This window comes from Drosophila gunungcola (assembly GCF_025200985.1).
Source record: "Drosophila gunungcola strain Sukarami chromosome 2R unlocalized genomic scaffold, Dgunungcola_SK_2 000004F, whole genome shotgun sequence".
Classification (NCBI taxonomy): Eukaryota; Metazoa; Arthropoda; class Insecta; order Diptera; family Drosophilidae; genus Drosophila; species Drosophila gunungcola.
In genome coordinates this window covers 584,231-611,115 of record NW_026453167.1, presented here as the reverse complement: position 1 = coordinate 611,115, position 26,885 = coordinate 584,231, and the positions used below count along the sequence as shown (strand labels likewise).

The 26,885-nt window shown below is 46.5% G+C and overlaps 7 protein-coding genes across 7 annotated transcripts; 2 read left to right on the top strand and 5 right to left on the bottom strand.

The window, feature by feature from the left end:
* Positions 1 to 48: 48 nt before the first annotated feature.
* LOC128254473 (uncharacterized) lies at positions 49 to 2,703 on the bottom strand. Its single transcript, XM_052983610.1, has 3 exons — positions 2,267 to 2,703; positions 1,996 to 2,201; positions 49 to 1,484 (listed from the first exon to the last, which is right to left on the bottom strand). The coding sequence occupies exons 1-3, from the start codon at positions 2,620 to 2,622 to the stop codon at positions 91 to 93; spliced, it is 1,956 nt and encodes a 651-aa protein (XP_052839570.1). The 5' UTR covers positions 2,623 to 2,703; the 3' UTR covers positions 49 to 90.
* A 711-nt stretch (positions 2,704 to 3,414) lies between these two features.
* On the bottom strand, positions 3,415 to 9,509 carry LOC128254476 (uncharacterized). The gene is given in 5 exon segments (XM_052983614.1): positions 3,415 to 3,641; positions 3,643 to 4,861; positions 5,668 to 5,777; positions 5,779 to 6,052; positions 8,796 to 9,509. Coding segments are annotated over 5 exon segments (1,818 nt in total). The 5' UTR covers positions 8,831 to 9,509; the 3' UTR covers positions 3,415 to 3,461.
* Positions 9,510 to 9,643: 134 nt separating this feature from the next.
* Positions 9,644 to 16,109, bottom strand: LOC128254466 (putative 1-phosphatidylinositol 3-phosphate 5-kinase). Its single transcript, XM_052983600.1, is given in 8 exon segments — positions 9,644 to 9,925; positions 9,985 to 10,146; positions 10,207 to 10,364; positions 10,430 to 10,592; positions 10,664 to 11,869; positions 11,872 to 12,678; positions 12,742 to 14,989; positions 15,582 to 16,109. Coding segments are annotated over 8 exon segments (5,460 nt in total). The 3' UTR covers positions 9,644 to 9,737.
* A 39-nt stretch (positions 16,110 to 16,148) lies between these two features.
* Positions 16,149 to 16,947, bottom strand: LOC128254494 (anaphase-promoting complex subunit 13). The gene is made up of 3 exons (XM_052983639.1): positions 16,779 to 16,947; positions 16,361 to 16,507; positions 16,149 to 16,287 (listed from the first exon to the last, which is right to left on the bottom strand). The coding sequence occupies exons 1-3, from the start codon at positions 16,788 to 16,790 to the stop codon at positions 16,204 to 16,206; spliced, it is 243 nt and encodes an 80-aa protein (XP_052839599.1). The 5' UTR covers positions 16,791 to 16,947; the 3' UTR covers positions 16,149 to 16,203.
* Positions 16,948 to 19,656: 2,709 nt separating this feature from the next.
* Positions 19,657 to 22,085, top strand: LOC128254471 (cap-specific mRNA (nucleoside-2'-O-)-methyltransferase 2). Its single transcript, XM_052983608.1, has 3 exons — positions 19,657 to 19,838; positions 19,890 to 20,330; positions 20,382 to 22,085. Exons 1-3 carry the CDS (start codon positions 19,779 to 19,781, stop codon positions 22,005 to 22,007), a joined length of 2,127 nt encoding a protein of 708 aa, XP_052839568.1. The 5' UTR covers positions 19,657 to 19,778; the 3' UTR covers positions 22,008 to 22,085.
* Positions 21,998 to 22,984, bottom strand: LOC128254492 (ubiquitin-conjugating enzyme E2-18 kDa). Its single transcript, XM_052983637.1, has 2 exons — positions 22,841 to 22,984; positions 21,998 to 22,769 (listed from the first exon to the last, which is right to left on the bottom strand). The coding sequence occupies exon 2, from the start codon at positions 22,662 to 22,664 to the stop codon at positions 22,200 to 22,202; it is 465 nt and encodes a 154-aa protein (XP_052839597.1). The 5' UTR covers positions 22,665 to 22,769; positions 22,841 to 22,984; the 3' UTR covers positions 21,998 to 22,199.
* Positions 22,985 to 23,723: 739 nt separating this feature from the next.
* On the top strand, positions 23,724 to 26,641 carry LOC128254470 (ribosome biogenesis protein BOP1 homolog). The gene is made up of 5 exons (XM_052983607.1): positions 23,724 to 23,892; positions 23,964 to 25,293; positions 25,492 to 25,979; positions 26,041 to 26,336; positions 26,399 to 26,641. Exons 1-5 carry the CDS (start codon positions 23,794 to 23,796, stop codon positions 26,550 to 26,552), a joined length of 2,367 nt encoding a protein of 788 aa, XP_052839567.1. The 5' UTR covers positions 23,724 to 23,793; the 3' UTR covers positions 26,553 to 26,641.
* Positions 26,642 to 26,885: the final 244 nt, after the last annotated feature.

Sequence of the window (26,885 nt, the reverse complement as noted above, 5' to 3'; positions counted from 1 at the left end):
ATACTAGAGTAAATAATTTATTCGTTTGCCAGTAACAGACTGACGGCTATAGCTATGTACTTCGATCTAACAAACTATCAGGTTATAATGCTAGGCAACGGAATGTTCCTCTGGAGTTGTCTCCAGTTCCTCTGGAGAATCGTCCTCCACTATGAGAGAAACTTCCTTGGGTCGCAGGATGCAATAGTAAACGACTATGGTGGCCAGAAAGAGGACGCCACTGTAAACGATCCACTCCCAGATGAAGCCAAACCACCAGGACTCGATTTCCTCGTTGGCATACCACACAGACGAAATGGTGATGTTTTCCACCAAGGTGAGCGCCAGGTAGCCACCATACCACAGCCGAATGTTCTTGAAGCACACTCGGAACTCCATGAGCACAAAGATGTAGATGTAGGCGAGGAGCAGGAGGAACAGGTTGCGACTCCAGCTGCCACGACAACGCGTTTCCAGGGCCAGAGAAGCCAGCATTAGGACATAATGCACTCCAATTAGGATAAAGAAGGCCTTCGGGTAGAAGACACAAAAGGTGGCCAGGGACAGCATTCTCATGGTTATGAATGCAATCCATCCGAAGAAGGACACTGTCCTGCCGGCAAAGTCATCCTGCTGGATGCCATTCACTATTTTGGTGGGTCGCGGGAAGTAAAAGTCCACCACATCCTTGGGTGTCAGTGGCGATGGCTTGGGCGAGTGCTGTGGAATCAGTAGCCTGTGCTCCTCTGGTTCCTCCTCCTTGACCCTGCCCATCAGCAACTTGGGCGGATGTGGCACATTATCCTTGATATACAACTGGGCGTTAACCAGCAGCATGTCCTTGAAGGTCTCCAACTGGGACAGCGGTCTGGTCACCCGACGACTTTTCCCAGGGTCATTATCCGACATGGTTCGTCGCAAATCTGCGGCTGGAGGATCATCTTCGCTGGTCTTCCGTACCATAGGCATCTCGGGAGGGGCTGATTTCGGAGGAGGAGGTGGCGCCGGGGTCTCGGGTATGCTGTCCAAGACCTCAATGGAGTCCAAGTCTCCCAAATCCTCGTACCGTACTTTCAACTTGGGCCTGGTGCCCTGCATCTTCTCCTCATCCGTGGCATTGTCCCGGGGTCCAGAGTGCAGCAGTGCCCGTGTTTCCATCTGCTCCAGGGCATCGTTGTCCACCTCATCCTCGCCCTGAATGTGCAGCTCGTGGGTGGTGGCCTCACCTGGCATCCTGAGTGACCTGCGCGCTCGAAAGTTCTCCATGATCTTGTCCGATTCCGGGAAACTGCTGATGGTGCGTTCCGACTCCCGCTTCTTTCGCTCGGCCTCGCAGCACAGGCGTTCGTTCTGCTCCAACTGGCAGCGATGGGAGTCCACCTGCTGGGGCGTGGCCCAGGGGTAGTGCCGGCCCACCCGCCGCTGGCTCTCTATTCTGTGGTAACTAGTGGTTATGGCAGCCAGATCAATGGCCGAGAACACCAGCGACATGGCCTGAACGGCAGCTGAAAGAGAGGATTTTTTTTTTAAATAAAACAGTTAAAATCTATTCTTATTTGAACACTGTTAAATTTCACTTAAATTAAATATTACAATTATTATGTTTTATTTAAATATATAAAGCCGCAATGAAAAAAAAAATATTCAACTTCAAATAAACAACTTGTTTAATAAACCCTTGGACTTGATAAACTTTTTTATCAGTGCAGCAATTGCCTGCAAGATAAATTAAAAAAAACTTTAAAGTCGAAAACAAAATTTGTCACTTTTTGTAAACACTTCAATGGAAAAATCGGTTAATTTGTTATTGTACAATTAAAATTGTTTTTAAAATTAAAAAAAAACTCTTCAACGTTACTTTCATGGTATAGTATTAATAAAATAGCCATGAATTCGAAAATTTTGATGCGATCGACTTCATCTAAAGGCATTAATTGGTAAAAATCGTAAATTTAAAAAAATCTCGCCCCCTTAATTTAGCACCAACATGGTCTTAGGCTAAAGGATATATCTCACAAGTCTCATAGTTCCGGAACATGTCTTGGGCGAGCATGTGGTACAGCTGTAGGATGATTTGGGGAGCTGCCTGTGCGTAGGCTTGGATCAGTAGATACAACTCGATGTTGGAGGTTTGTGTGGCCATGGCCAAGCACTTCATGCGCTCCACATCGTCGTCGTCGTGGAAGAGTCCCTCGATGGCCCAAAACAAGCGTGAGCAAAACCTTATCGGTAGAGGTTATTAATTGCGGTGGTGACCCACATTTTATACCCATCATCGACGACTCACCTGTAAATCACGAAAAAGGGGAACAGCAAGAGCTTAAGTAGACCAATGCCAAGGGCAACGCACTTATTACGCTCCGAACAGGCGCAATCCCGCTGCTCCTTGGAGGCCGCCACCAGGATGAAGGTGATCAGCGGGGGAAGGAGCACCAGCACCAGGGTGCCAGCTCCGAGTCCCGGCTCCTTTTGGCTAAAGTGCTGGTAACTCAAAGCCAAATCCGAGGCAGTTTGGACAATGTAAACGAGGAGACCCAGACAACTGGGCACTATATAGGAAACCCAGATGCGGGTGCGACTGCGAATTGTGTATCCTAGTATATGTGGTGGTGGACTGGCAGCATGGACCTCCATGTCTGCCATAGTTCCACTTCCTGTGGGAGTGGAAATCCCCTTCTGAATCAGGTAACGCCCAAAAAAGAAATCCCTATTTACATCTGTAGCTTGCGAAATCCGCGGTGATACTGAAACACTATGAGTAACCGCTCTCTTTTAATCACTATCGCCGAGATAAGATAAAAGTGAGCCAAACATTTTTGAGGTGAGAAGTCAATTGTTTGTTTACGTTTTTGCGCCATGAGTTCGTCTGAGAGAAAGAGACTCTACAATTTCAAGGTGTAATTTAATTTAAAATTTAAAAACTTGATACAAAATGGCGCGTATTAAATTTATGTATCCCTTGATTGTTTCGTACGAAAAGTCAACTTAAGGATTTAAATTTATCTTTTAAGCATATTGAAAAACCAATTGCTGAAAATAAAAATATAAAAAGCTTTTCAAAAATAAAAAAAATACATAACAATTTACTGCTCATTGAACTTGCATTTTTTCCTTAACAACAGATGGACTTAGAACTGAACATTATAGCAGAGTTCACTACAGGAAATTATTGAAAATAATGGAAATTATAAAAACCTAATCGAAAATCAAGCATATTAATTGGCAAAGCCTTTATATTGTAAAAAAGAGGTTTTTGTCGACTCAATTTTAGACTGCCTAACCTAAGTACCAAAAGAAAAAAAAACAAAATAAAGTTTCGAAATTTAATGAATATTAAAATTACCCAAAAATTGAGTTTTTCAACCCTTTTGAAATTCTCAAGGCCGTTAAAATTATTTCCTTTGAATTTGCATTTATTCCTTTACAATGGGCGGATTTAAAACAGAATACTCTAGTTTATGTGTAGATGCGGGTGTAGATACCTAGGAGTCGTACCAGGTCTTCTTCATCCAGTTGGAAGGCTTGCAGGGCTCCTCGAGCACCACGAAGGCTCCTCCGGCCGTCGATCCCATTTGGTTCCCAGCTGCCTGCTTGGCTGCCCTCCGACAGCCCACGGCGTACTTGGGATTCCCCTCGATGATGGAGGAGTTCTCGCGGCAAGTTGGCGGCATTCTGGAGGACAGAGGCTCGTCTGCCGTATCTGGCCGGCTTCTTGGCCGCATTGCCGCCGCCCACGTCCTCGAATCTGGTGGCTAATGGCTGCTCCGGTTGCTCTGGCTTTCCCAACCGCTGTCGCGAAGTTCTGCGCTTATGGGGAGCCTGAACCTCCAGGGAGGAATCAGAGCTCTTGCGGGGATTACCGGGGGTAACAGTAGGTACACCTTCCACATCCCTGGGACGCTCCCTCAACTGATAGTTGTACTGCGCTCGGCGATATTCCGGCGTGGCCGTTACCTCCGCTGGAGGAACTGTAGACAGAACAGGGCTCTCCACATCCTCATCCTGCGACGGTTGATGGTGATGATGATGATTCACGGAGTTGGGCAGCCGAAAACAGGAGGTGGGCTTCTGGACAACCGGACGGGAACGCGGAAAGTCCTGATAGTTGTTCCGATACTCCGGATTGAACTCGATCTTGCCGCGCAGCCGGAGGAAGGGCTCCCGGGGCTTGCCCCGCTCCGGCATCTCAGTGATCTGCGGATCGCGGAAGCTCTCGTGGTACTCGGGAATCTCTTTGGTGAACTCCCCGCGCGGACGCAGGTGGTCGTCCGTCTTGAGGGACTTCTCTTTGGCCATATGCTTGGGTGGGTCGATGAATTTGTCGCGGTACTCCGGCAAATCCGCTGTGGACTCGCAGGGCTGGCAGGCCGCCTCGGAGCCGGAGACGCGCAGGTTGTCGTCCTTCTTGATGGGCGCACTCTTCGAGTAGTTGGCATACATCCGGAAGCTGTCCCGGTACTCGGGCACGGCCACAAACTCGCCCTGGATCTTGATGCTGCTCATCTGGGGAATCGAGTGCGCCTTCTCGGGAAACTGCTGGACGAACTGGCGGCGGTACTCGGAGGGTTCCGGCATCTGGCCCTGCTGGTCCCGCTCTCTGTCCACTGCCTGTGCCCTCATCTGGAGGTGGCATCGCTGCTGCTCCTGGGCGGCCACATCCCGACGGAACTTGTCCGCCGCCAGTTTGCTGTTGGGCTGCTGCTGGTGGTGGTGCTGATTCCTGGCCGCCACCTCGGACTCGTCCAGGAACACCTCCCGCGGCAGTATCTTGGTGCTGGGGTCCAGCATGAGGTACGAGGAGTTCTTCATGCCATTGGAGGCTCCCTCGGTTCCCTCTCCCAGCTGCAGGTTCTCCGGATTGCGAACGGGGAAGGTACGGGAGCTGGGAATCAATTCACTGACGATTAGCCTTTGTTCAATTAGGTAGGTACAATTACAATTGATTTTTTTACTACATGTGTAACTTATTATTTAATGTGCTAGTTACGAACAATTTTCTACTTTAATTTTGAATTAAGTAACTTGCCAGTGAAGTAATATATATATTTTAAAGACCTAAGTATGCAATACAAAATAGAAAAAACTTTTAAAAATACTTAACGATCGATTTGTAACTTCTATTTTATAAATATGTTTATAAAAAAATCTAAATTTCTTCAAGCTCAATTTTTCTTTAGGGCAAGCCCCAATATACAAAATAAAGAAAAAACCTGTCTTATCAAAATATATTGAGCTATTATTTATCCTGTATTAATCAGAAATACTTTTTCTATGAGCGACTAAGTATGTAATACTAAATGCACACCCAGTATTTAATGATTGATTCCAATCATCGATTTTACGACTATGTACACCCAGAGAAAAACCACATAGTAAAATTAAAGATTAAAATGTTTGAACGTAACTTGGTTTTTCAAAATATAAACTTATGTAACATAAACTTAAGCATGATAATATAATTATTAACATATTAAATTGGTATATCCAATAGGAAAATTGTAGTTTTCATATTTTTTTGTAAATTTAAAACTAAAATTTTCCATGTACAAAAATAAAAATGAACGTATAAAACACTTTGATTTAAACACACCATCCCTCGGAGCTAAATCAGTACCGCAAATTTTAAACTCAAAGTGAGAATATTTGGATCTACCATGATTTTTTCTCCGGGTGTACTTATATACTCACAATCGCAGGTCCTCGGGCGTGTACCAGTGGTATTTCTCCTGGTGCTCCGACAGCAGCTGCATGAATCCCTCCAGACGCAGCGAGGTGGAGCGCCGCAGCAGGGATCTAGGGACGGGATTGGTGGCCACGGAACTGCTTGCGGTACTCGGACTTCAGGGAGCCAAAACTGGGGGGCAGTGGGTCATCGCCGCTGTGCAGGCACACGTTGCTCCGGGTGTGCAGATGGACGGGCTGGTTGCGCCGACGGAAGTACTTGAGGTCATCGACGGCTATGTACTCGTGCGGATGCTTGATGGCGAACCGACTGAGATCGCCCTGCTTCTTTTGGTTGGCTGTGAGATCCGGCTCGGAGAAGGAGCGATTCCAGCCGAAGTCCGCATCAAAGCTGGTGATTAAAATAAAGTGTGATTGTGATGTCTTTGATCTAAAAGTAACATCCGTTTCGGCTTGGCTTTAACTACGAACTAAGTTACAGTTACGAAAAAGTTACGGGTATCGCTGGTGGTCGCCACCACAACCAAATAAACAGGTAGGTCCCTTAATAACGGGGCAGGAATTCCTCCTTTCTCCTTTTCCCTTCGAACTTTTGCATTTTGCAATAGAAAAGTGGAGGTGGAGACGCCTTCAGACTGAAGGCATTTCTCCACATCCATATCCACATCCACCTCCACATTCACCTCCATATCCATTTGCAGCTCATGGCGTGCCACTACCATGTTGCTAGGCACACTCACAAAACCTTTGTAAACAAACTAATGAATAGGAAAATGGATAAAATTGCTGCAAATTAGAAAATTGTCTATTGGATTCGACGGGAGCAGCTGGTGGTTCAAGGCAGGGTCGGTTCTGAGGGAAACGGTATGACAACTTTGAAAATCTTAAAAAAAAAGTTTTTAAAACCAAAATATAATATAATTTCTTTATCAAATGTATCCGAAATATGCATAATTTTTAGAACTACTAGATATGTAACCAGAAGAATTGAGAATAAAACTCAACATAAATATATAAAAAAAACGGAAAAAAAAATTTATTTTCTAAACATCTTTTTATAAAAACATTGTATTTTATTCATAAATACATATCTGTAGTTTTAACCTACAACTTTTAAAAATATAAGTAATTTTTGAAAAAAAAATGTATAAAATACTCTAAGACCGTTTGTTTTAAAAATTCGCAATTTTCCAACAAAATTCTTCAACCTTTACGCATATAATTTTTGTGACAACAAATCTGTTTACAATACTTAAACCCCATTTTTCGCAAAACTGTCCCTGGTCTCAAATATGATACCATTCCCCAAAGCAATCAGTGCCAATCAATAGCTCACGAAATCGCTGACTTTTGTTAGTCCTGACAACGAACGCCGCCGCTCCAACTGAGGTCCTTGGTAATCCATATCCGGAAATGGGTTTTTTGTTGAGGCATTGCCAAGGACTCGAGCCAGAAAGCCATTAAAAATGCACAAGGATTGCCAGTCAAAGGTGAACCTGCGCGCATGCAAATTGCGCTTTTTTATGGCCCGGATTTGAGCTAAATGTGACCACAAAAACACCTGTTGCTTCAGCACACATCGGACTTTAAAGTTTCTCCTTTCGTGTAGGGTTAATAATTGTAATTGATGGCTGCCAAAGTGTTGAATTATCCGTAATACACATTGCTTTACCATGCTGCTGGTGGAGTGTGCGTGTTTCGCTGGCGAAATCAAAAATCAGAAACGGAAACAGACAGGAACATAAAAGGGCTGTGCACGTAACTAGGCTCCAAAGTCTGACCTAATTTCGGGGCGAACTTTGGAGCTATTTGGTAGCGCTCCCCTTAAGACTTCGTTATAAAAGTCCAGCCAACGACTAATCTTTACAATGCCAAATGACCTTTGGCTATTTTTAAAGCAGGCCATCCAGCGTAACGCAACCCATTTAAGTATGCTAATCAGTTCGCAAGCAGGTTGCGATACTCGGGACACACATAATTACAAACGCAGATTTATGACTATTTAATTGCTGTTACACAGCCTAGTCACGCCACATGGCGTATACGTAATGCAATAAACAAGAATGCACCATTATGTTAACACCAATAAAAACAAGACAAGGTCAGCCGCAAACCGGGAATTCGATTAGGTCTAACTTCACTCACTTTAAATCAGTTGCAAAACAAACAGGTCACTTGTGTAGTAGGTTTTAAGTTTGTTTTAAGAGACTAGGAGTTTTAGAGTCCTTAGACTTTGGCACAATCTGAATTTTTGTTGGATTATTAAATTGACTTAAAAATAAAAAATCGCCTTGCTTAAAAATATTTTGGAATTTAAAAAATAGGGCTTTATTTGTGTCCCTTTGTTGAATTGTATTAAAAAGTAACAACAGTTCCTTGAATGTTTAAAAAAAGTAGTAAATCCAATTATTTCATAGTCAAAAATATATTTCTCGTTGTTACATTTTTTTAATTACTCATTTAACTTTTTTAATTACTTAATTTTAATATAATTTAATTTTAATTTTTTTCTAATTGATTTTAATAAACGAAATAATAATAACAAATAACATCTGATTTAAAACAAAATTGAACCAATATCTAAAAAAATATTTTTTTAACAATGTTATGATTTTATATTGAATTTCAATATGAAAATGAAAAGTTTAATATCCTCTTTTGTATTAGTGTTTAAAAGGATTTCTTCATGACATTAGCATTGTTTTCCTTTTAAGCAAACTTCTTACTTTGGAAACACTTTAACGTAAAAATGTGTCAGTTTGTTTCCTAGAAAAATAGGGAATACAAACTGGAAGGGCTATATATAAAAGCCACTACAACAACTTAAATGGTTAGGTTATAGCACAAACTTTTGGGAAAAGTTTGCATATTTCCATTAAGCAAAGTTGAACTTAATATAAACCACTTTAACTTGGAAATTCTGTCAGTATATTTCCCAGTAAATTAGGGCATATTGACTTGAATGAACACATGAAGCCAGAACAACAACCAAATTAGGTCAGTCTATAGCTCAAGCTTTGGGAAAAGGAGTTTTGTGCTAGCCCAACCTGTTAGCCCCTTTTAAAACCAGCTAACGAGGTCAGTTAGAACCGAATATTTAATGTAAAACTTAGTCTGCACTTCCTTCGCCTTACCCATCGCTGCTTTTCCAATCGTAGGCAATGGCCATGGTTGGTTTTCTTTTATTTTTTACTTTAATTAAACATTAAATGAGTCTGCACTTTGGGGGCAACACTTGGAGCACTCATGTTTGGCACACCCATCTCCACCCACCGACCACGCCGAACCGCAAATGGCGCCATTCAAGCGCAGCTCGCCGCTCCACAACTTGACCGCTCAGATCGTAAATCCCAACTGAAAGTTAGCCCGTTTTTCGCACGCCAACTTTCCGACTTTTTCAACTTTTCCCCTTCATCCACATCCACCTTTCAACTCCATGGCGCTTCTGCCGCTCCAACATTTTCCCACGGCGACGACTGACTTGAGGTGTCACTGGGGGGATTCCAACAAAAGGAGGTGATTTCATTTTTTTTTTGAACTGAGGCCTTAAGTGCTCCTGCATGCAATAGCGTATAGAAGTTTATGGCCTGCCACTCCTCCTCCCAAATCAAAAAATTCTGCCAGCTGCAGTTGATTTGAATATGAAATGGTGTTTTGATTCCGATTTTGGCCACCCGCTGCAGCTGTCAGAAATTGAGTTCTTTAACCCAGTTCGCAACGTTTTGACTCCTCGCTAATGAAACCATGCCTGATTTACTCGCCTCTTAACGATTTCATTTCGCGACGCGGTCTCTCCATCATGATAATAATTTCCTTTTGGCGCCAGGCACGCAACTCCGGAGTACATGGCTTTCAATTGTCATGAGCAGCGGTGGCTTCCGGAATCGGGCTGCGGATGCGGATGCGGGTCAAGGCCAAATCCATTCGCTTGCGGCGTCGGAAATGCTTACTGACAGAGTGTTGTTTGAAATCGCAATCGGAGTGAGTTGGATTGGCGTCTACTTTATTGCGTCTATAGCTAGCTAGTTAACTAGTGTGTGCACATTGTGTGTGTGGGTTGTGTGGCTGGTCATAGATTAGACCTTGGAGAGGCCCTCCCAACGGTCCGGAACTGTGAGGAAGTAGCGATCCATGGCATCGATGAAGCGCTGCTTGTAGCGCTCCGGATTGACCACCGTGGGATCCTTGCCCTTGCCGCCCAAAATGCCCGAACCCTTGAGGATGGACTCCACTCTTTTGTCCAGGGTGAAGGTGCGAATGTAATCTGTAATGTAAACACTTAAGTATGGCAATTAAAGCAGCTAATTGAGTTCTAAGAACTACCTATTATGCCTAGAACCAGAACGCTGTTTTTCTTGTCCAAGCCCACCAAAAGTGAGTAGTCCATGACAAGATTCTTCTCCAGAAAAGAGGAATCTCGCTGGATGGCATCCCGAAGCACAGTTTTGCTGTGCGACAAAACGTACAAAGGTTTTGACCAGGACACTGTAAAATATTAAGGTTTGATTTAAGAATTTTAAAGACTTGTGAAGCAAAACCACTTACTCTGCACTAGGTTTTCATCCAACAGGACAATTTCACCTTGCTGGTTGCTAGGATCCACCAAGCGATTTCTCTCCGAACCCTTTAAGTCGAACTTGTTCTCGATTTCGCAGCCATAAAACAGGTTCTCCATGACCATCACCGAACGATCCACAGTGGAGCTAAAGTTTAGAAAGTGTTTGGGGTTAATAACGCTAACTAACATTTATGATTAACAAATACCCACTCCTTTTTCTTAACGGTGACTTTGAAGACGCCAAAGATCTTGGCCAGCAATGTGGGCAGCTGCTGTTGCTGGCACTTTGCAATGTACTCAAAGTATTTCGGAGCGAATGGCTCAAAGATGGTCATGTCCTTGGAGTTCATTTCCTTGAGCACAAAGCGATCATCTGTTGGTTATAATGATTGATAAACACTGGGTTGCATATTCTAGGGCTCTTATATTTAAGCTGAAGCTTACCCAGCGTCTTGCAGAACCGTGATCCCGATTTGCCGCCCCTCGCCTCCCACTGGACACTTTTGCAAAGGCTTCGCGCCAGAGCGATCCTGGCCTCCTCCTCCAGATTCGATTCCTCGGTATCGATGTTCCGGGGAGCTCCAACATCGCTGGGCTTGCGCACCAACTCCATTTCGGAGCCGGTGCGACTCTGTGAGATTCTTAGCTCCTCGCGCATCTTGCTCTTCTCCAGCCGGCGGTACAGGGACTTGTCCAGCTTGGGTGGCTTCAAGCTCTTGCATCGCATTGCATCGAACTCGCGGGCAAAGTAGATCTTGCACTGGAACTGGCAGCTGCTGTCCTGGAATGCCAGCGTGATATGTGGACTTGGGGGCTGCTTGGTGCGCTCCTTGCCCTTCTCCTCGGACTCGGATGTGGCAGCTGGAGGAGGAGGAGGAGGAGCAGAACCGGGCGCATTGGGAGCAGCACTGGTGTTGCTCGAAGTACGCGACAAGCTGGGACTGGCATCCTCGGCATCGCTGAGGCTCTCGCCCAGCGGAATCTTCCGCTTCAGCTGGGGACTCGAATGGGCAGCAGAGGAGTTGGAGTTGGCCTCCATCTCATCCACTGCCTTTTGATAATCCGCCGAGGTCAGACTGTAGGCAATCACCGAACTCAGATCAGTTTCGCGAACGTGTATGGGAATGGCTCCCAGCGGAAGCGTAAGATGATCCTGGGCGGGAAACGGTGACTGCAGTGGGTTGACTTGGTTGGCCGACGGCAGCAGCTGGGTGAGAATCTTCTTGATCGACTTCTTATCCGAATATACGTTCACGGTGGAGGCCAGCAGCTGGTCAATAGAGAATTTCTTCTCCGAAATTGATATACTTTGACTGCTGGCTGTTTGGCTTTCGGTATCCTCGCTTGGACACTCCAAGGCATCGCTAGAGCTGGTAGTTTTTGAGGAGTCCACCGATTGGACCTGCTCCGGCCTCAGTTCCTCCGTGCAGATGGTTCCCGAGTCGATGTGATGCGCCTGCTTGGCAGTCAGCTTCTCGATCTCCTGCAGCCGCGGACCCCACAGCTCAATGCTCTCGGCCAGAGCCCTTCGGGCCATGGAGAGGGCATCACTGGTGTCATACGAGGTGGCTCTGTTGTCCGTGAGCAAAGTGTGCACAATCTCGATCTTCTGCTTGAAGATGAACTGGTCGTGGGTGAGCATGGTCTTAGTTGCTGCACCAGCGGCGAGTTCTCCTCCTCGGTGGCCAGGTCGGCAATGCGCTCGTGAATCCTGTTGTACACCTCGTGACCCCTCACCGAGAAGTTCTTGATCTCCTCCTGGGTCTGGGCACTGGCAAAGGCTTTCGGAAGATCCAGTTGCAGACTCAACGAAGGCAGATCCGTTTCCCAGACCTCGACGGGGGTGTACTGGAACTTGGCGCCCACGCCGCGAAAGCTAAAGTGGTGGACATAGTCCCGATGCAGAGAGTGCTCGCATGGACTGCCCGTTCCCTGCTGCTCCGCGTCCGCCGCAGGAGGACGTCGCTTGTAGGCGTGGCCATGGAAGCGCATCTCCAGATACTTGGCCAGCGAAAGGCACTTTGCGGAATCGGCCAGCGGAATCGTGGGCGTCGTGGCATTGCATATGCTGCACCAGGAGGTGAAGTATATTCGTTTCGGATCGGAACGGGTCGAGTCCTCGGTTAGGTAGACATGGACGCAGCCCAGCGAGTGGACATAGCGACGCACATGCCCCAGCATGGGCAGATTGCAGGACGGACACATCGAGTTGAAGAGGCAGCAGTAGCGCTGGAGGAACTGCTCCAGCATGATGTCGTATTGCCCGTAGAACTTCATGTCCAGCAGCATGGGCAGCTTGCAGAAGGACGACACGCCCTTGGGATTGTAGTGGAAGCTGCAGAAGAGCACCGGCAGCCGCTGGTGGTTCTGCGGATCCAGGGCATCCCTGTACAGCTGCTCCTCGCTGACCTTCTGCGGCCGCTGTATGACCTCAGCGTTCTTTTTCTTCGGCCGCAGCACTGTGGGATAAATGAGTAGTGATAGTGATATGGATTTATAGATGGCTAGGATTGTTTGCTTACTAGGTGCCTTGCCCTTGGGTAAGCGACCGCCGAAGGAGCGGAACTCGGCCAGCTTGGACTGAATATCGCGACTGCTGGCCGGAGCCGTGATCTTCATCTGCACGAAATCAGAGGGCGGAAGTAGCTGCAGCTGATTCTCTTTGTTCCCTGGCTCCGATTTGCCAGCTTCCGCATCGCCCTGGCTGTCTGGTCGCTCTAGGCCCGTGCGTGACCACTGCTTTGAGAAGTACAGCTCGGCGGGAAAGAGCTTGCGCAGCTTGCACTTTCGTCCCTGCTCTGTTTCCAAATAGGGAAGTGGAAAGGTCAGGAAGGGGCTGACCGAGAGCAGCGTGGAACTTAGTGCTGTGCGGAATCGGTTGTCGTAGCGCGGTTCCACGGCCAGCGCCTCCACCACGGGTAAAGTAGATAGAGCCTCGGATTGGCTGGCACGCAGTGGATCCGTAAAATCGGACACATTCTCGCTGACAATGGTGGTGATCTTATCCTCCGACTTGCGCTCTACAATAGCAGGCCGTTTGGCTCGAAGTTCCGCCTCGGTTTCCGTTTTGGGACTTGTTTCCTTCGAGTCAAATATCGAAGGCTTGGGACTCAGTGGCTGAGCAAACTCATTTAGCAGGAAAGACATCTCCAAGCGCCAGTTGTAGCGGGCAAACAGAAGCGCAGATGCCACCCGCTTGACCCTGGTGAGTTCTGCATTGCTTCCTCCCCGCAGCAGACAGGTGTATCCCCGGGGATTGGTAAGCTTCTCGAAGAACATCAGCGTCTTGCCGTTGTAGTTGCGTATGTAGAAATCATTGCAATCGCCCAGCTTGGGCATGGTTATATTCGATTCGATGGACGAGACAATGTCGCACTGCAAAGTGCGTGACAGACGTTCCATTACCGACAGTTTCACATCCAAAACCAGCGTTACGCCATACGATCTCAGCAGATCCTGGGCAATACCCGCCACATTCTTGTGCACAAGCACCACGTTGGGTGTGAAGCTCATGATGCGGGCACAGACATTGCGCAAATACTCCTTCTCCTGTAGGAGAACCGTCTCAATGGTCACGAATTTGCCCTCAATGCGCTCGTAGACAATGGGACACTGCAGGAGGAGGATGCGGGGAAAGGGCACATGCGTGGCCATGTCCTTGTGGGCCACGTTCTTGGAGAAGGCCACGCCGTGCACAATCTTCGAGTCCTTGCGCCTGCCACCCGGCACCTTCTTGAAGTTCACATAGTTGCGGATGTCCATCAAATCGTAGGTGCAGTGCTCCGGCTTGAAGTGATTGGCTGCCGTGGAGCAGAGCATCTGGAGCACCTTGTCCCACTCTTGGTCCAGATTGTGGGCGCGCAACATCTGGGATAGCAGCTGCTCCTCGTGCTCGCAGTAGGATGCGAGCAGCTTCGAGGTGGCTGTGGTGAAGCAGCGATCGTTTTCCAGTTCGTTTTCCAGCTCCTTTTCCTTTTCCTCAGCCGACTGATCCATTGACTTGGGTGGCTGTGGCTCTGCGTGGGGAGCAGCCTCAAACTGCGGACTCATCGTACGCGATGTATCCGAGCTGCTGCTCTTGGCGAACTTGTAGTGCAGCGTGGGATCGAACTCCATCTGCTCGGGATCCGGGACGATGGGCTCAAGGAATCCGGCAGCCAGCATGGCATTCAGTATGGCCACTGCCTGCACCTCATTCGCCGATTTGTTATTGCTGTTGAGGAACTCGATCAGACGTTGGCCACAGTTCTGGGCGGGCAGATCGCGCTGCATCTCCTCGTGCAGCGTGATCAGCGAGTTCGACTGCTGCAGGATGTTCTTGCGATCGTCAATGGACAGGGTAGTGTAGGTGGGATGCGAACTGAAGCGCTCCTCCTGGTAGCCCACGGAAGTCTTCCGGGAAAGTGGTGCCCTCAGCTGCTGCGGATGCTTCGCATGCGGCGTGCCACTGCTGTCTTGCACCTCCAGTTTGTTGCTCAAGTGCTGCTGCAGGGCCTGCAGATCCTGGCCCATCTCGGAGCTGGAGGACTTCAGGAAGGTGAGGACTATCTTGGAGCAGTAGTTGCACACCTTGAGGTCGCCATCGCAGCGGATGATCATGCCGGGCACCACCTGGTTGCAGCACTTGGAGCAGAAGATCTGACCGCACAGCCGACAGTGGTGCTTTCGCCGGAAAGTGGAGAACTTCTGGGAACAGTCGTAGCACTCCTTGGCCTTCGAGTCGGGCATCCAGAAGCGCTGCAGCTCTGTATCCTTATAGTTACGCAGATCCTGCAAAGAAAAAAACAATTTAAGAATATTTAACTCTCATCCAAATAATAAATAATAAATAAGATAACAATATTTGTTTGCTTTAAATGGTACTTTGCTCAATAACAAGTTCATAGACCTTGTGAAGATATTTTCATAATATTCATGTTGTTTGATATGGTACAAAGTATCTCCTTTGTTCATTATTATTATTAACCTCTCTTTAAAGATATTTTCAGCGACAAATTATTCAACATAAACATGTGTTTAACAATACCTAGTATAGATTATTTGAAATCAACAGTATTATGCACATGATATTAAATTTTTTAAGGATGATATAGCAAAAATATATGCTTTTAAATCTTAAAAATGTTATATTTTCATTAAATAAATAAATTTGCTTAAAGCAAATAACAAATTAAATTATATTCGTTTTGTTTTGTGTGGTTAAAATTATCTCCCTGGGACAGAAATATTTTTAAAGACATTAGTCAACAGAAACAAGTGCTTAACAAAACCTACAAACTTCCTGTGTATCACTATCTCAGAATATTTTTTTGGTTTACCCCTTTGGCTTTGAAGCGATAATGGGAACCTAACTTTCACTCACATTGTTGTTTTTAGTGGCTACAATATTGCTGATGTGCTTGAGCACATTGGAAACGGTGCGGCCCTGATTCGCTTCGCTGGTTGGCATGGGCAGCGCCTCGATGCGCTCGCTGGCCTCCGAATCCTCGGCGGCGGTGTTGCTGGAGGTGCCTGTGCCCGTGCTCCGTGACTCACTGTTGCTCCTTATGCTGAGCGTGGTGGGTGGTTGCGGGCGGACAGAGCTCAAACTGGCAATTTCCACGTTGGCCACTTCACCAGTGGGCCCCTGGGTTTCACTGAAGAACTGCGACTTGCCCACGACCTGCACGGCGGACTGCGAGGAAGCACTGGTGCTGCTGCTGCTGCTTCCGCTGGATATGTCGTTGACGGTGTTGTAGCTCTGGTTATAGACATTCTGGATCTTGTTCACCACACGGCCAAAAAGAGACTCCGGCTTGTCCTCAAAGTTGCGGGCGAATTCGGTGAGTTTGGAGGGCGAGTGCAGGTGCTGGTGGTTCAGGCTGGTGCTCTGGTTGTTGTTGCTAGTCATGTTGCCGGGGTGTTAGTAGTTGGGCCTGTGGCGCCAACAGCAGGCTTGTGGGCGAGGCGGTGGGGCTCCTCGCCCTTGGACTCGCGGTCCTTGGTTAGATAGAGGTAATGTTGAGCTGATCGATGAGGGCTGCGTCCGGGGCCAGTGAGCCCAAGGCCAGATCAGTCCACTTTTGTTCCTGTGGGAAGGCGAAACGACGAAACCCACGAAATAAGAGGTTGATTCCCGCAAATCCCATACAAATTGCTTACCTGCTCGCTGACAGTCAGGTGTGAATCACCGCCGTCGGCCTCCGGATCGGGTAGCTTTTCGCGTGGCACTAGAATCTGGTCGAAGGGCAGAACTTCCATGCGCCAAGCATTGTCTACAATGTCCAGCAGCAGATCATCGATCGGTGCCTGGGGCAGAACAAGTATATATAGTATCTCCAGGAAATGAGAACGAGAACAACGCCCCCGCAGCGCAATTACGTCACTCTGCGGTAGTGCGGTCAAGTACTGTAGACACGGTATAGCTCGCGTATTTAAATTTATCACAATGGGGCGCCTTGATAAGTACGACTAATTGCTGTGAAGCGATAATTTAGCCACAGTCCCAGGCCAAGTTGTAGTAGTAGTTACTATCTTGTGAATGCCCACGATTCACATTCAACAGGCTGTAAGTACTCACCTGGCTATCCATCACTTTTGGAATAGTTTAATCTCAGATTGGCCAGCCTTCAACAGCTCGCCAATTGTTTGATTAGCCTCTTTTCGAGTGTTTTTGTAAACAATTGGCAAAGAATTGTGTTTTGTTAAACAAAACAGCTGTTTAGAGATGGACTGTCAGGGATTATTGTCATCGATAGTATCGTTTGGCCTACTTCGATTTACGGCACTGCTATCGATTGCTATCGATTTAAGCGCCTTTTCGAATTTGTTTGTTTCATTGAACAAATAAATAGCTGAAAAGTAAACAAAAGATCAAAACAACTGATTTGTATTAACAGATACTATATTTATTGGCAATTAGCTTAATGGGCGAGAAAAATTTGACAAGATTTGTCAATCAGTTTTTTAATGGAAGTGTTGCTAAAAAAAGAGCAATAAATTGCTTACTCCCGAAGCCAAGTCCATTGAAATTGGTTTAATAGAAAACTAATTATATACATAAATTTCAACATATATGTTTGGTTCCATTAATGCTGATTAGCTAGTTAGTATTATTCTCGATTTCTTGGACATTTTTCCTTAAAAAGCATCTCTCTTTTCGAACCGCATCTGCAATAAACAAACTTAAGTTTAAAGGATAACAAGGTTTTGAAAAAATTATATATTTTATATCATCTGTACAGATATTTTACGTTACCATAGCTCCAATATACAATAAAAATCGAATCGTTATGTATTTAAACAGTTTTTTTAGTGGTTTGCATATGATATTGTTGACTGTTCCATTGAACAACTGACTAGATGCAGCATAGCGCTCTCTAAAATCGCTTTTCAACGTCAGCTATGCCGACATCTTGCCAATTTACCAACAGATGTGAGGCTATAACGATCAATCATACAAACATACAAAACTCCAAAACCGAGTTCGCACACAATTCACCAAAGAATATTTACACTAGCCACACAAATAGTCTTCTATTACTCGCTTGTTGTCAATGGCTTTTATCAATGAATCGCTTGTTGTTTTGAAAAGCACTTAACAAGTTTTCTGTGAGCTCATGTGGACTGCTGGTTTTCTGGCTTGGAATGTTGGAATGGATTTTAAGACTACCGAACGATGGCAAGTGTAATCCGTCAGCGATGGAGACTAATTGGCAACTGATTCCGAAACCGAACGACGAGCTCAGCACCACACCTCGGCAATTGAAGAAGTTTCAATTAGCTGGCATTTGACACTCACACATGGAGGAAAAAAGGGGATTGCGGCCCGTTGCCAGCTCACGCACACCGTCGCAGAGTGGGGGTGATACCTGTACAGTGTACAGTGTATACCCGCCGACAGGTAGGCGAGACGCGCTGAGACACTGAGACGGAGCACCGCTTAAGCCGCTTTTTAGCGCAATGCCGTCTGCCCGGAATATTAATGAACTCCCTTTTGAGAAAAATATGAAATGAAATAAAATTTTGTTGCCAACAATAGCCGTGTCCACGTCCGAGTCGTTGTCGCTGCCTTTTCGGAATTGGAATTGGAATTGGAATTTGTCGGTCCAAAAGCGGGGCCCAAAAATGCATTGGCCATGATGGGTAGAATTCAGCGCCAAACACGGCGCATGCGCAGCCATATCTACTTCCGCTCAAAAACATGGAAAGAGTTTGAGAAGATACAGAAGGAGTTAGTAAGGAACTGATCACACCGGGACGATTACGCCGAAGCCACTCTTGAGGCTTCTGTGAACCATCTATAGGCATTACATTACAGATATTTATGCGCGATTATACAAAACAGTCACGTGCCGGTCTTTTCTATATACCCACATATCAGCACAAATACTGGTCTGGGGACTTACACCTATATGCTTTGTATATATATGCTCCGACTGCTATTTATATGTGGGGATATAGAAAGGCAGTCGTCAGTGGCAAAGTAAAGCAAAGAATTCGATCCTTTGCTTTTGTCAGCTTTGGAAACTCATAATTTGAACATAGTTATTATTATTCATATGCACACGAATCACGTTCAAATGGCCATAAAGTCGGTAAAAGCAAACCCATTGAACACGATGGTCAAAGCTGAAATTTCAAAACCCCCAAGACAAAACCACATCACCACTACTACGGAAGGCACAAATCTGAGGATACCGATTCACAATTTCTCCCACTTCCATCTATGTCCTATCCGCATCAATAAAATTAAATTTAATTAAATATTAGTATGCACAATCGGTGCTCTAACGGATGATGACCAATAGTTTCGTAACCAGGTAGTTTGAAGCCCCCTTATCTGGCGTATGGCTTGCGCTTTCTAAAAAAAACTATCCATAGAACCAAAGAAATTAATTTTAATAAGTCATTTGGTAATTCAGGCACACATTGCATTTCTACGGGAAATTCTTTGACGATGATCGGTATCAAAGGTGGAAAGGAAGTTGCTTTTATACAGGAACCAAAACATTTTTTAGTAAGTTTCTTTACTTTGAAGTAGTTAAGCTACAATTTACGCTTGAGTTTACGAAATGCATACATAGATGTACATTCCTCAGAATCTAGTTTTAACTTTCATAAAAATGATTATTTCTTTTTACAAATTACAAATCTTTGCTCAAATTGTAAGCTTAAAACACTAAAGGGGTTTTTAAGTTTTCTAATTTATTACAAGCATGAAATCTTGAAGTAAAATAAGTTGACCATATAAGTCACCCTTAAAGCACATCTGCAATGATTATTTAAATCAGTTGACAATTTAATCTTATAACACCTTTATAGCTTTAAGTTTTTGTAATTTATTAATGTCTTAGGTTGTAGAGATGGAAAATAAAATAATAAAGAAGGCAAATTTAAAATGATGTCCCAAATCATCTTGGCAAAGAAAATTCAAATTTGATATCTTAATCGATAGCTCTCGCGGCTTTTGCTTCTTATCGATATTATAGTGGCGATTAAGCTTTGTCCATCTCTAACTTGCAAATCTGTACGAGATCGTGTTGTTGTTTTTGCAAATTTTAATTAAAATTCTGCCGGTATGAACTCGCCGCTTAAGCAAAGTTTTCATCCGCCTCTGCAGGGCAAGCCACATCCAATGGTGAGTTAAAGACACAGTATCCTTAGCTCTGCCTGATTTCCACATTTTCAGGCGGACTATCAAGCCATCAGGCACTCCGAATTGGAGCAACTCTTCGAAAAGAAGTTCCACTATCAAAAGCCACGAGGAATTGAATCCTGGCAATTGCCTCCACAGGATGGGGCACTTTTTAGCGAGTTCTACCAATTCGAGGCACTGCAGGGTCTCCGGGAGCAACTGAATGCGATGAAAAGCAGACTGAATGATTATGGGGTTCAGGAATGGAGTGCTCACACCAACCGACGGGATCCTTCTGGCGAGGTTTCCTGGCGCCTGAAGAACGATACGAAGGCGGAGTTTGTCACCGTGGCCTGGTGCAAGTTCTTCGAGTGCCTGCATCGCTACCCCTTGGTCAAGACTCCTGTGGTCAACACCCTGCATCTTTGCGAGGCTCCTGGAGCATTTATTGCATCGCTAAACCACTACCTGCACAGTAAATACTCCCCAGATGAGGTCAGTTAACAAGTTATCCCTGAGAGTATCAGTAACTAAAGGCTTTTGCAGGTTAAGTGGCGCTGGCGATCGACCACCTTGAATCCCTATTACGAGGGCAATGCTTTGAACCACATGATCAGCGATGACAGGTTCATCTTCCACACGCTGAGCAACTGGCTCTTTCACAAGGATCTCACCGGCAACCTCCTGGATGTGACTAATATTGATCATCTGGCGGAACGCTGCGTGGAGGAGTTACAGGGACAAGTGGATCTGGTCACCGCCGATGGCTCCATCGATTGTGCTGCCCAGCCGGATTGCCAAGAGGAGATTGTGGTTCGCCTGTTCTTTGCCGAAGTACTGAGCGCCTTAAAGATTCTCGCAGCGGGAGGCAGCTTCTTGGTGAAGATGTTCACGCTCTTCGAGGCCTGCAGTGTGTCACTTCTCTACATGCTTAATTGCATCTTTGAGCATGTGCACATCTTCAAGCCCGCCACATCCAAGCGGGGAAACTCTGAAGTATATGTAATCTGCCTGAATTACCAGAAGGACACTCCCGGTTTGCCGCGTTTACTAAAAGAGATACAATCCAAGCTTGCTCAGCCCAATGACACCATGGTAATGCCACTCTTTGCCAGATCTCAGATTCCCCAAGACTTCCTTATGCAGCACGAGATTGCTTGCCGGCTGTACATGAAGCTGCAGTCGGATGCCATCGAGGGAAGCATTTATGCTTACGAGTCCAATGATCGCCATTATCTGAGACACCTCCACCATCTGCGAGGGCTTGTTTCGAGCACCTATTACAGTCGCTATAAAGTGAAACCCTTGGAGGATAGTCTCTGCATCGTGGACAAAAAAGCGACTAGCAAGGCCCTGGGCTTTTCTGTTCCCGTTTACGGCGGATCCTACACAGAAAGGGAGAACTTGAAACACGGTGATCTGCTCAAGCAGATATACTGCCTGCGCCGGGAATTTAACCAATTGGAAAAGTGTCCCAGTGGCAGGCCAATTGCCTCCTACGTTAAGGATAGAGTGGGAACACTAGAGCTTAGTGTTTCCAGAGGAGCTCCAGTCCAGCAGCTGCAGAGCAGCATGTTTGCCTCGGAGCCCATACTTATACTGCGCCTTCGCATCCTGGACACCTTTGATCTCGATCCGGTTTGGCAGTCTGCGCCCAAGTGTCAGTTGGATAACAAGACAATTAACTACTTGCCACCCGCGGAAAATGAAAGCTTCCACTCCGCTCAGCGACGCTTTTTCATAGATCTCCTAAAAGCAGTCCAAGAACTGCAGCCTCAGAGCATTATCTTCCACAAGTTCCTGTTCCTCACCCACTATTCCGCCTCCCTGCTGCTGTTCCTCATGGAAACCATTTACCGGGACTGCAGTTTCGAGTGCAATCAATCGCAAACCCTTTCATTGACTTCACTCAAATCAGCAGCGAAAAATGAGATAGAAAATGTGCTGCAGGAACTCCAAAAAGATGAGCAGGCGGGAATGGCTATCCACAGTCTGCTCGAGATCAAGGAGCTGCAGAAGAACAAATTCAGCAACGCCCTCATCCAGCACAACAACAATGTGCTGCTGACCTGTTTCCGCGGCATGTTGGGCGAGGAATCCTTTCCCATGCCGGTGGTTTCTACAGCCAACTCGGAGGTGTCCACAATCCAAGACCCCGCGGCTGTGTTTTAACATAACGAACATGTATTTCTCACTTGCATAAAATTACAGTGCTACTTTTACAAAACTAGGTACTCTGCCGGGGAAATACGCTTACATGTTTTCTGAGGGATCGAAAATGGAAATTAAATAACTAACTGAAAATCACAAGACTAAGGGGTCGACGAGGGTGTACATGGATTCTCCTCCACCTTCGCCCATCCGCTAGTCCGCTGGACGCTTTTCGCTATGCTTCTTGGTGTAGTCCTCGGCGTTCTTCACAAACTTCTTGCGATCCTTGAGAAACTCCTCGGCCAGCTCCGCCCGCAGCGGATGCTCCGGCTCGGGGTCATTGATCAGGTCCACCAGGGCCTGGACCACCTGGTCGGTGCGCGTGGCCGGCTTCCAGTTCTCCGTGCTGATGATGGGCAGGCACACCTGCCCCTTCTCGTCGATGTTGGGATGATAGATCCGCGTCTTGAAGTTGATCTTGGGCGGCTTGAAGGGGTACTCCGCCGGAAAGTTGATCTCGATGCGGAAGGCGCCCTTGTTGTACGGCGGATTGTCCGGCACAATCAATCCCGTCCAGCGCAGCAGGTTGTCATCGTCCGCCTTGATGTCCCTAAAAGCCTTCAGTGTGTTCTCCTGCAAGTCGCTTAATTCTTTTCGCAGGCGACGCGGCGCAGTCATTGTGACTTTCCTCTCTGTGTGTGTGTTTGTGTGGGTGAGTCTGCGTTTGTGTAGGTGGCTGTATGTGCGATTGGGGTGCTCCTTTTGTTTGCCCTTGTGAGTGAGCTGGAAATCAATGGTTTTCGAAATCCGGATGAGTAATGGCCCCCCGGTGCTCCAGTTGAGGCGTGTGTCACCTTTAATGTCTGCACTGGCCCCACGAAATCCACACGTACATAAGCTGCGCGAAATTCACTTAGAGGTGGAGAAACATCGATGCCAGCATCGATGTAGTCGATGTTTTCGAAGTATCTGTTTTATCGATGTTTTGCGGAGCAACATTGAAGTTTTTCCATCTCTGCTCGCTTACCCTCTGCCGAAGCTCTGCCCACGCATAAACATAAATGTTAGGAAAACCATGTTCTTACATAAAAATGTTAGGAAAGCGACGAAATCCACTGAAAAATGGTTCAACCGAAAATTCCCCAACTGGCGTTAGGGTATTTCCAGGCAGCTCACAATGGCGCAGTAATCGAATTACACCAGCCAACACAGTTCCTTTTCGAAGCTTTCGAAACTTATTTAATTAACTTGATATCATTAAATACAAATTTATAACCTTTTCTATATTTAACAAGCTCCCAAAAAATTGTGTATGTTACTTTTGCACGAATAGTTACAGCTGTAGGTTTTAAAGCACTCACAGATAAATTCGAAAAAATCTTTATTTTTTAGCCATAGCTTGAACTATGGGTATAAATATACTTTTAGATCCAGTCAACGACTAGTCCGATCCGTTGAAGTGATCTTTAAAACTAGCGGCGGTTTTATGCCCCGTTAATTTATTGATAAATACAGTTCCAGTCAAACTTTTGTACGAAATTTTTCTTTAAAGTGATGTGGTCGGAATATATTTTCTTTAATAAGGCAACGGATTTGTTTTTATCACCTGTATATAAATATTTAAAAAAAAGGAGTAACTATAGGAAAAAATATTTAATGTTCTATCTCTACATCTCTAGCTATTTGTGCAACCGATAAGAAACAGCAGTGGCGGCAACCCTATCGATAAGCCACCATTTCATTGAACTGCCATCACTATCGCTGACTGCAACACGTGCGCCGCGTTAGTTTTGTTTTTTCCCTCAAAATGACTAAAAAGATACATCTGAAGCGCAAGGGAAAGGAAGCGGAGCCCACAAATGAAGTGGCCACCAGTTCGGAGGCCTCCGAGAACGAGGAGGAGGAGGTAAGACCGCCCCGCCCGACGAAGAAAAAATTCAGTCACATATCACATGCATTTGTGTTTTTGTTCTTAAGGACTTGCTGCAGGCCGTAAAGGATCCAGGGGAGGACTCCACCGACGACGAGGGCATAGATCAGGAGTACCACTCGGACTCCAGCGAGGAACTGGAATTTGAGAGCGACGAGGAGGGCAACTACTTGGGCAGGAAGCAATCCTCATCAGCAGAAGATGATGATGATGAAGAGCAGAGTAGCGACGAAGAGGAGGACGAATCGGCGGATTCGGAAGAGAAGGATGAAGTATCTGCCAGCACATCCAAGAAAATCCAACCCGAGGAGAAGCCCAGCAGCAGCACCAGCAGTGGCGCCACAAAGAAAGGTGCCGCCACAAAGGAACTCCCCAAAAGGGAATCCCAATCCAAGCCGGAATACCAAGATTCGGACACCTCCGACGAGGAGGACATACGCAACACAGTGGGCAACATACCCATGCACTGGTACGACGAGTACAAACACATTGGCTACGACTGGGATGCCAAGAAGATTGTGAAGCCGCCACAGGGCGATCAAATCGACGAGTTCCTGCGCAAGATCGAGGACCCGGATTTCTGGCGCACCGTCAAGGATCCGCTGACCGGCCAGGATGTTCGCCTAACCGACGAGGACATTGCCCTGATCAAACGCATCGTTTCGGGCCGCATTCCCAACAAGGATCACGAGGAGTACGAGCCCTGGATCGAGTGGTTCACCTCGGAGGTGGAGAAGATGCCCATCAAGAACGTGCCCGACCACAAGCGCTCCTTCCTGCCCTCCGTGTCCGAGAAGAAGCGCGTCTCGCGCATGGTACACGCCCTCAAGATGGGCTGGATGAAGACCACCGAGGAGGTGCAGCGCGAGAAACAGGCCAAGCGCGGTCCCAAGTTCTACATGCTGTGGGAGACGGACACTGCGCGAGAGCATATGCGACGCATCCACGATCCCGTCTCGGCGCCCAAACGCGACCTGCCCGGTCACGCAGAGTCCTACAATCCACCGCCCGAGTACCTCTTCGATGCCAAGGAGACCAAGGAGTGGCTCAAGCTCAAGGACGAGCCCCACAAGCGCAAGCTGCACTTTATGCCCCAGAAGTTCAAGTCGCTGCGGGAGGTGCCCGCCTACTCGAGGTACCTGCGCGAGCGCTTCCTGCGCTGCCTCGATCTTTACCTGTGTCCGCGTGCCAAGCGCGTCAAGCTGAACATCGACGCCGAGTACCTCATCCCCAAGCTGCCTTCGCCGCGTGACCTGCAGCCCTTCCCCACGGTGGAGAGCATGGTTTACCGCGGCCACTCCGACCTGGTGCGGTCTGTTAGCGTGGAGCCTAAGGGCGAGTACCTTGTCTCCGGATCTGATGACAAAACCGTCAAGAGTGAGTTACTCTATCTCGTTTTACACTTTCAGAATGTGAAGCTTTTCACGTAGTGAGGCCGACATTTCCGACCCTATAAAATATATGGCTAGAAGAAATTCTAAGGGGTCTTAACTACATTTTTGTACAACATATAATTCCATATTCCATCCTATTCTTTTCTAACCGATGCTTATATTTTATAATTTGTCTCTGCAGTTTGGGAAATCGCCACTGGCCGTTGCATCCGGACAATCGAAACCGACGAAGTGGTGCGCTGCGTGGCTTGGTGTCCTAATCCCAAGCTATCCATTATAGCCGTTGCCACCGGCAACCGATTGCTGCTTGTCAATCCCAAAGTGGGCGACAAGGTGCTGGTGAAGAAGACCGACGATCTGCTGGCCGAGGCACCCAGTCAGGATGTGATTGAGAGTGAGCGCATCAAGACGGCGGTGCAGTGGTCCAATGCCGAGGCCGACGAGCAGGAGAAGGGCGTCCGGGTGGTGATCACCCATTTCAAACCCATTCGCCAGGTCACCTGGCACGGACGTGGTGACTATCTGGCCACTGTGATGCCCGAGGGAGCCAATCGCTCCGCTCTGATCCATCAGCTGTCCAAGCGTCGCTCACAGATTCCGTTCTCCAAGAGCAAGGGTCTCATCCAGTTTGTGCTCTTCCATCCGGTGAAGCCATGCTTCTTTGTGGCGGTAACTAGAATTTATCTAATTTTTGTTTTTGTTTGTATACTAATTTGAACTTTTTGGACAGACGCAACACAACATTCGCATCTATGATTTGGTCAAACAGGAGCTGGTCAAGAAACTGCTGACCAACTCGAAGTGGATATCGGGCATGTCCATCCATCCCAAGGGCGACAATCTGCTGGTGTCCACCTACGACAAAAAGATGCTCTGGTTTGACCTGGATCTGTCCACTAAGCCCTACCAGACCATGCGACTCCATCGCAATGCTGTGCGCAGTGTGGCCTTCCACCTCCGCTATCCGCTGTTTGCTTCTGGCAGCGATGACCAGGCTGTGATCGTCTCCCACGGCATGGTCTATAAGTAAGTATCTTTTAGATCACTGCACCCCTTTGACTGTTACTAATTTCCATATCCAATTTTAGTGACCTGCTGCAGAACCCCTTGATTGTTCCCCTGAAAAAGCTGCAGACTCACGAGAAACGGGATGAGTTCGGCGTACTGGATGTCAACTGGCATCCGGTGCAGCCATGGGTCTTCTCCACGGGCGCTGACTGTACCATCCGACTATACACGTAAATTAGGTATGGTAGTTGTGTTGGTTTCCGAAAGTTTTGTGAAATTTCTATAGTGAATAAATACTTATATTAATTTTTAACTAAAGGAAAGTATTTGTTTCTACATGGTATAAGCTTTTGCATTTTATTAACATGCAGAAACCATTTGGGACGACATCAAATTGTTTTGCATTTCTCAGCATCGTGTAAATTATTAAGTATTCCCAATATTATTAAAATTAACAGATTTATCACTCTTAATCTTTGTTCATTTTATTTTTTACGGCTTAGAATTATTAAGACTTTTGATGATCCGAACATTAACAGCCCTAAAAACTAAAAAAATTTTAAAAGC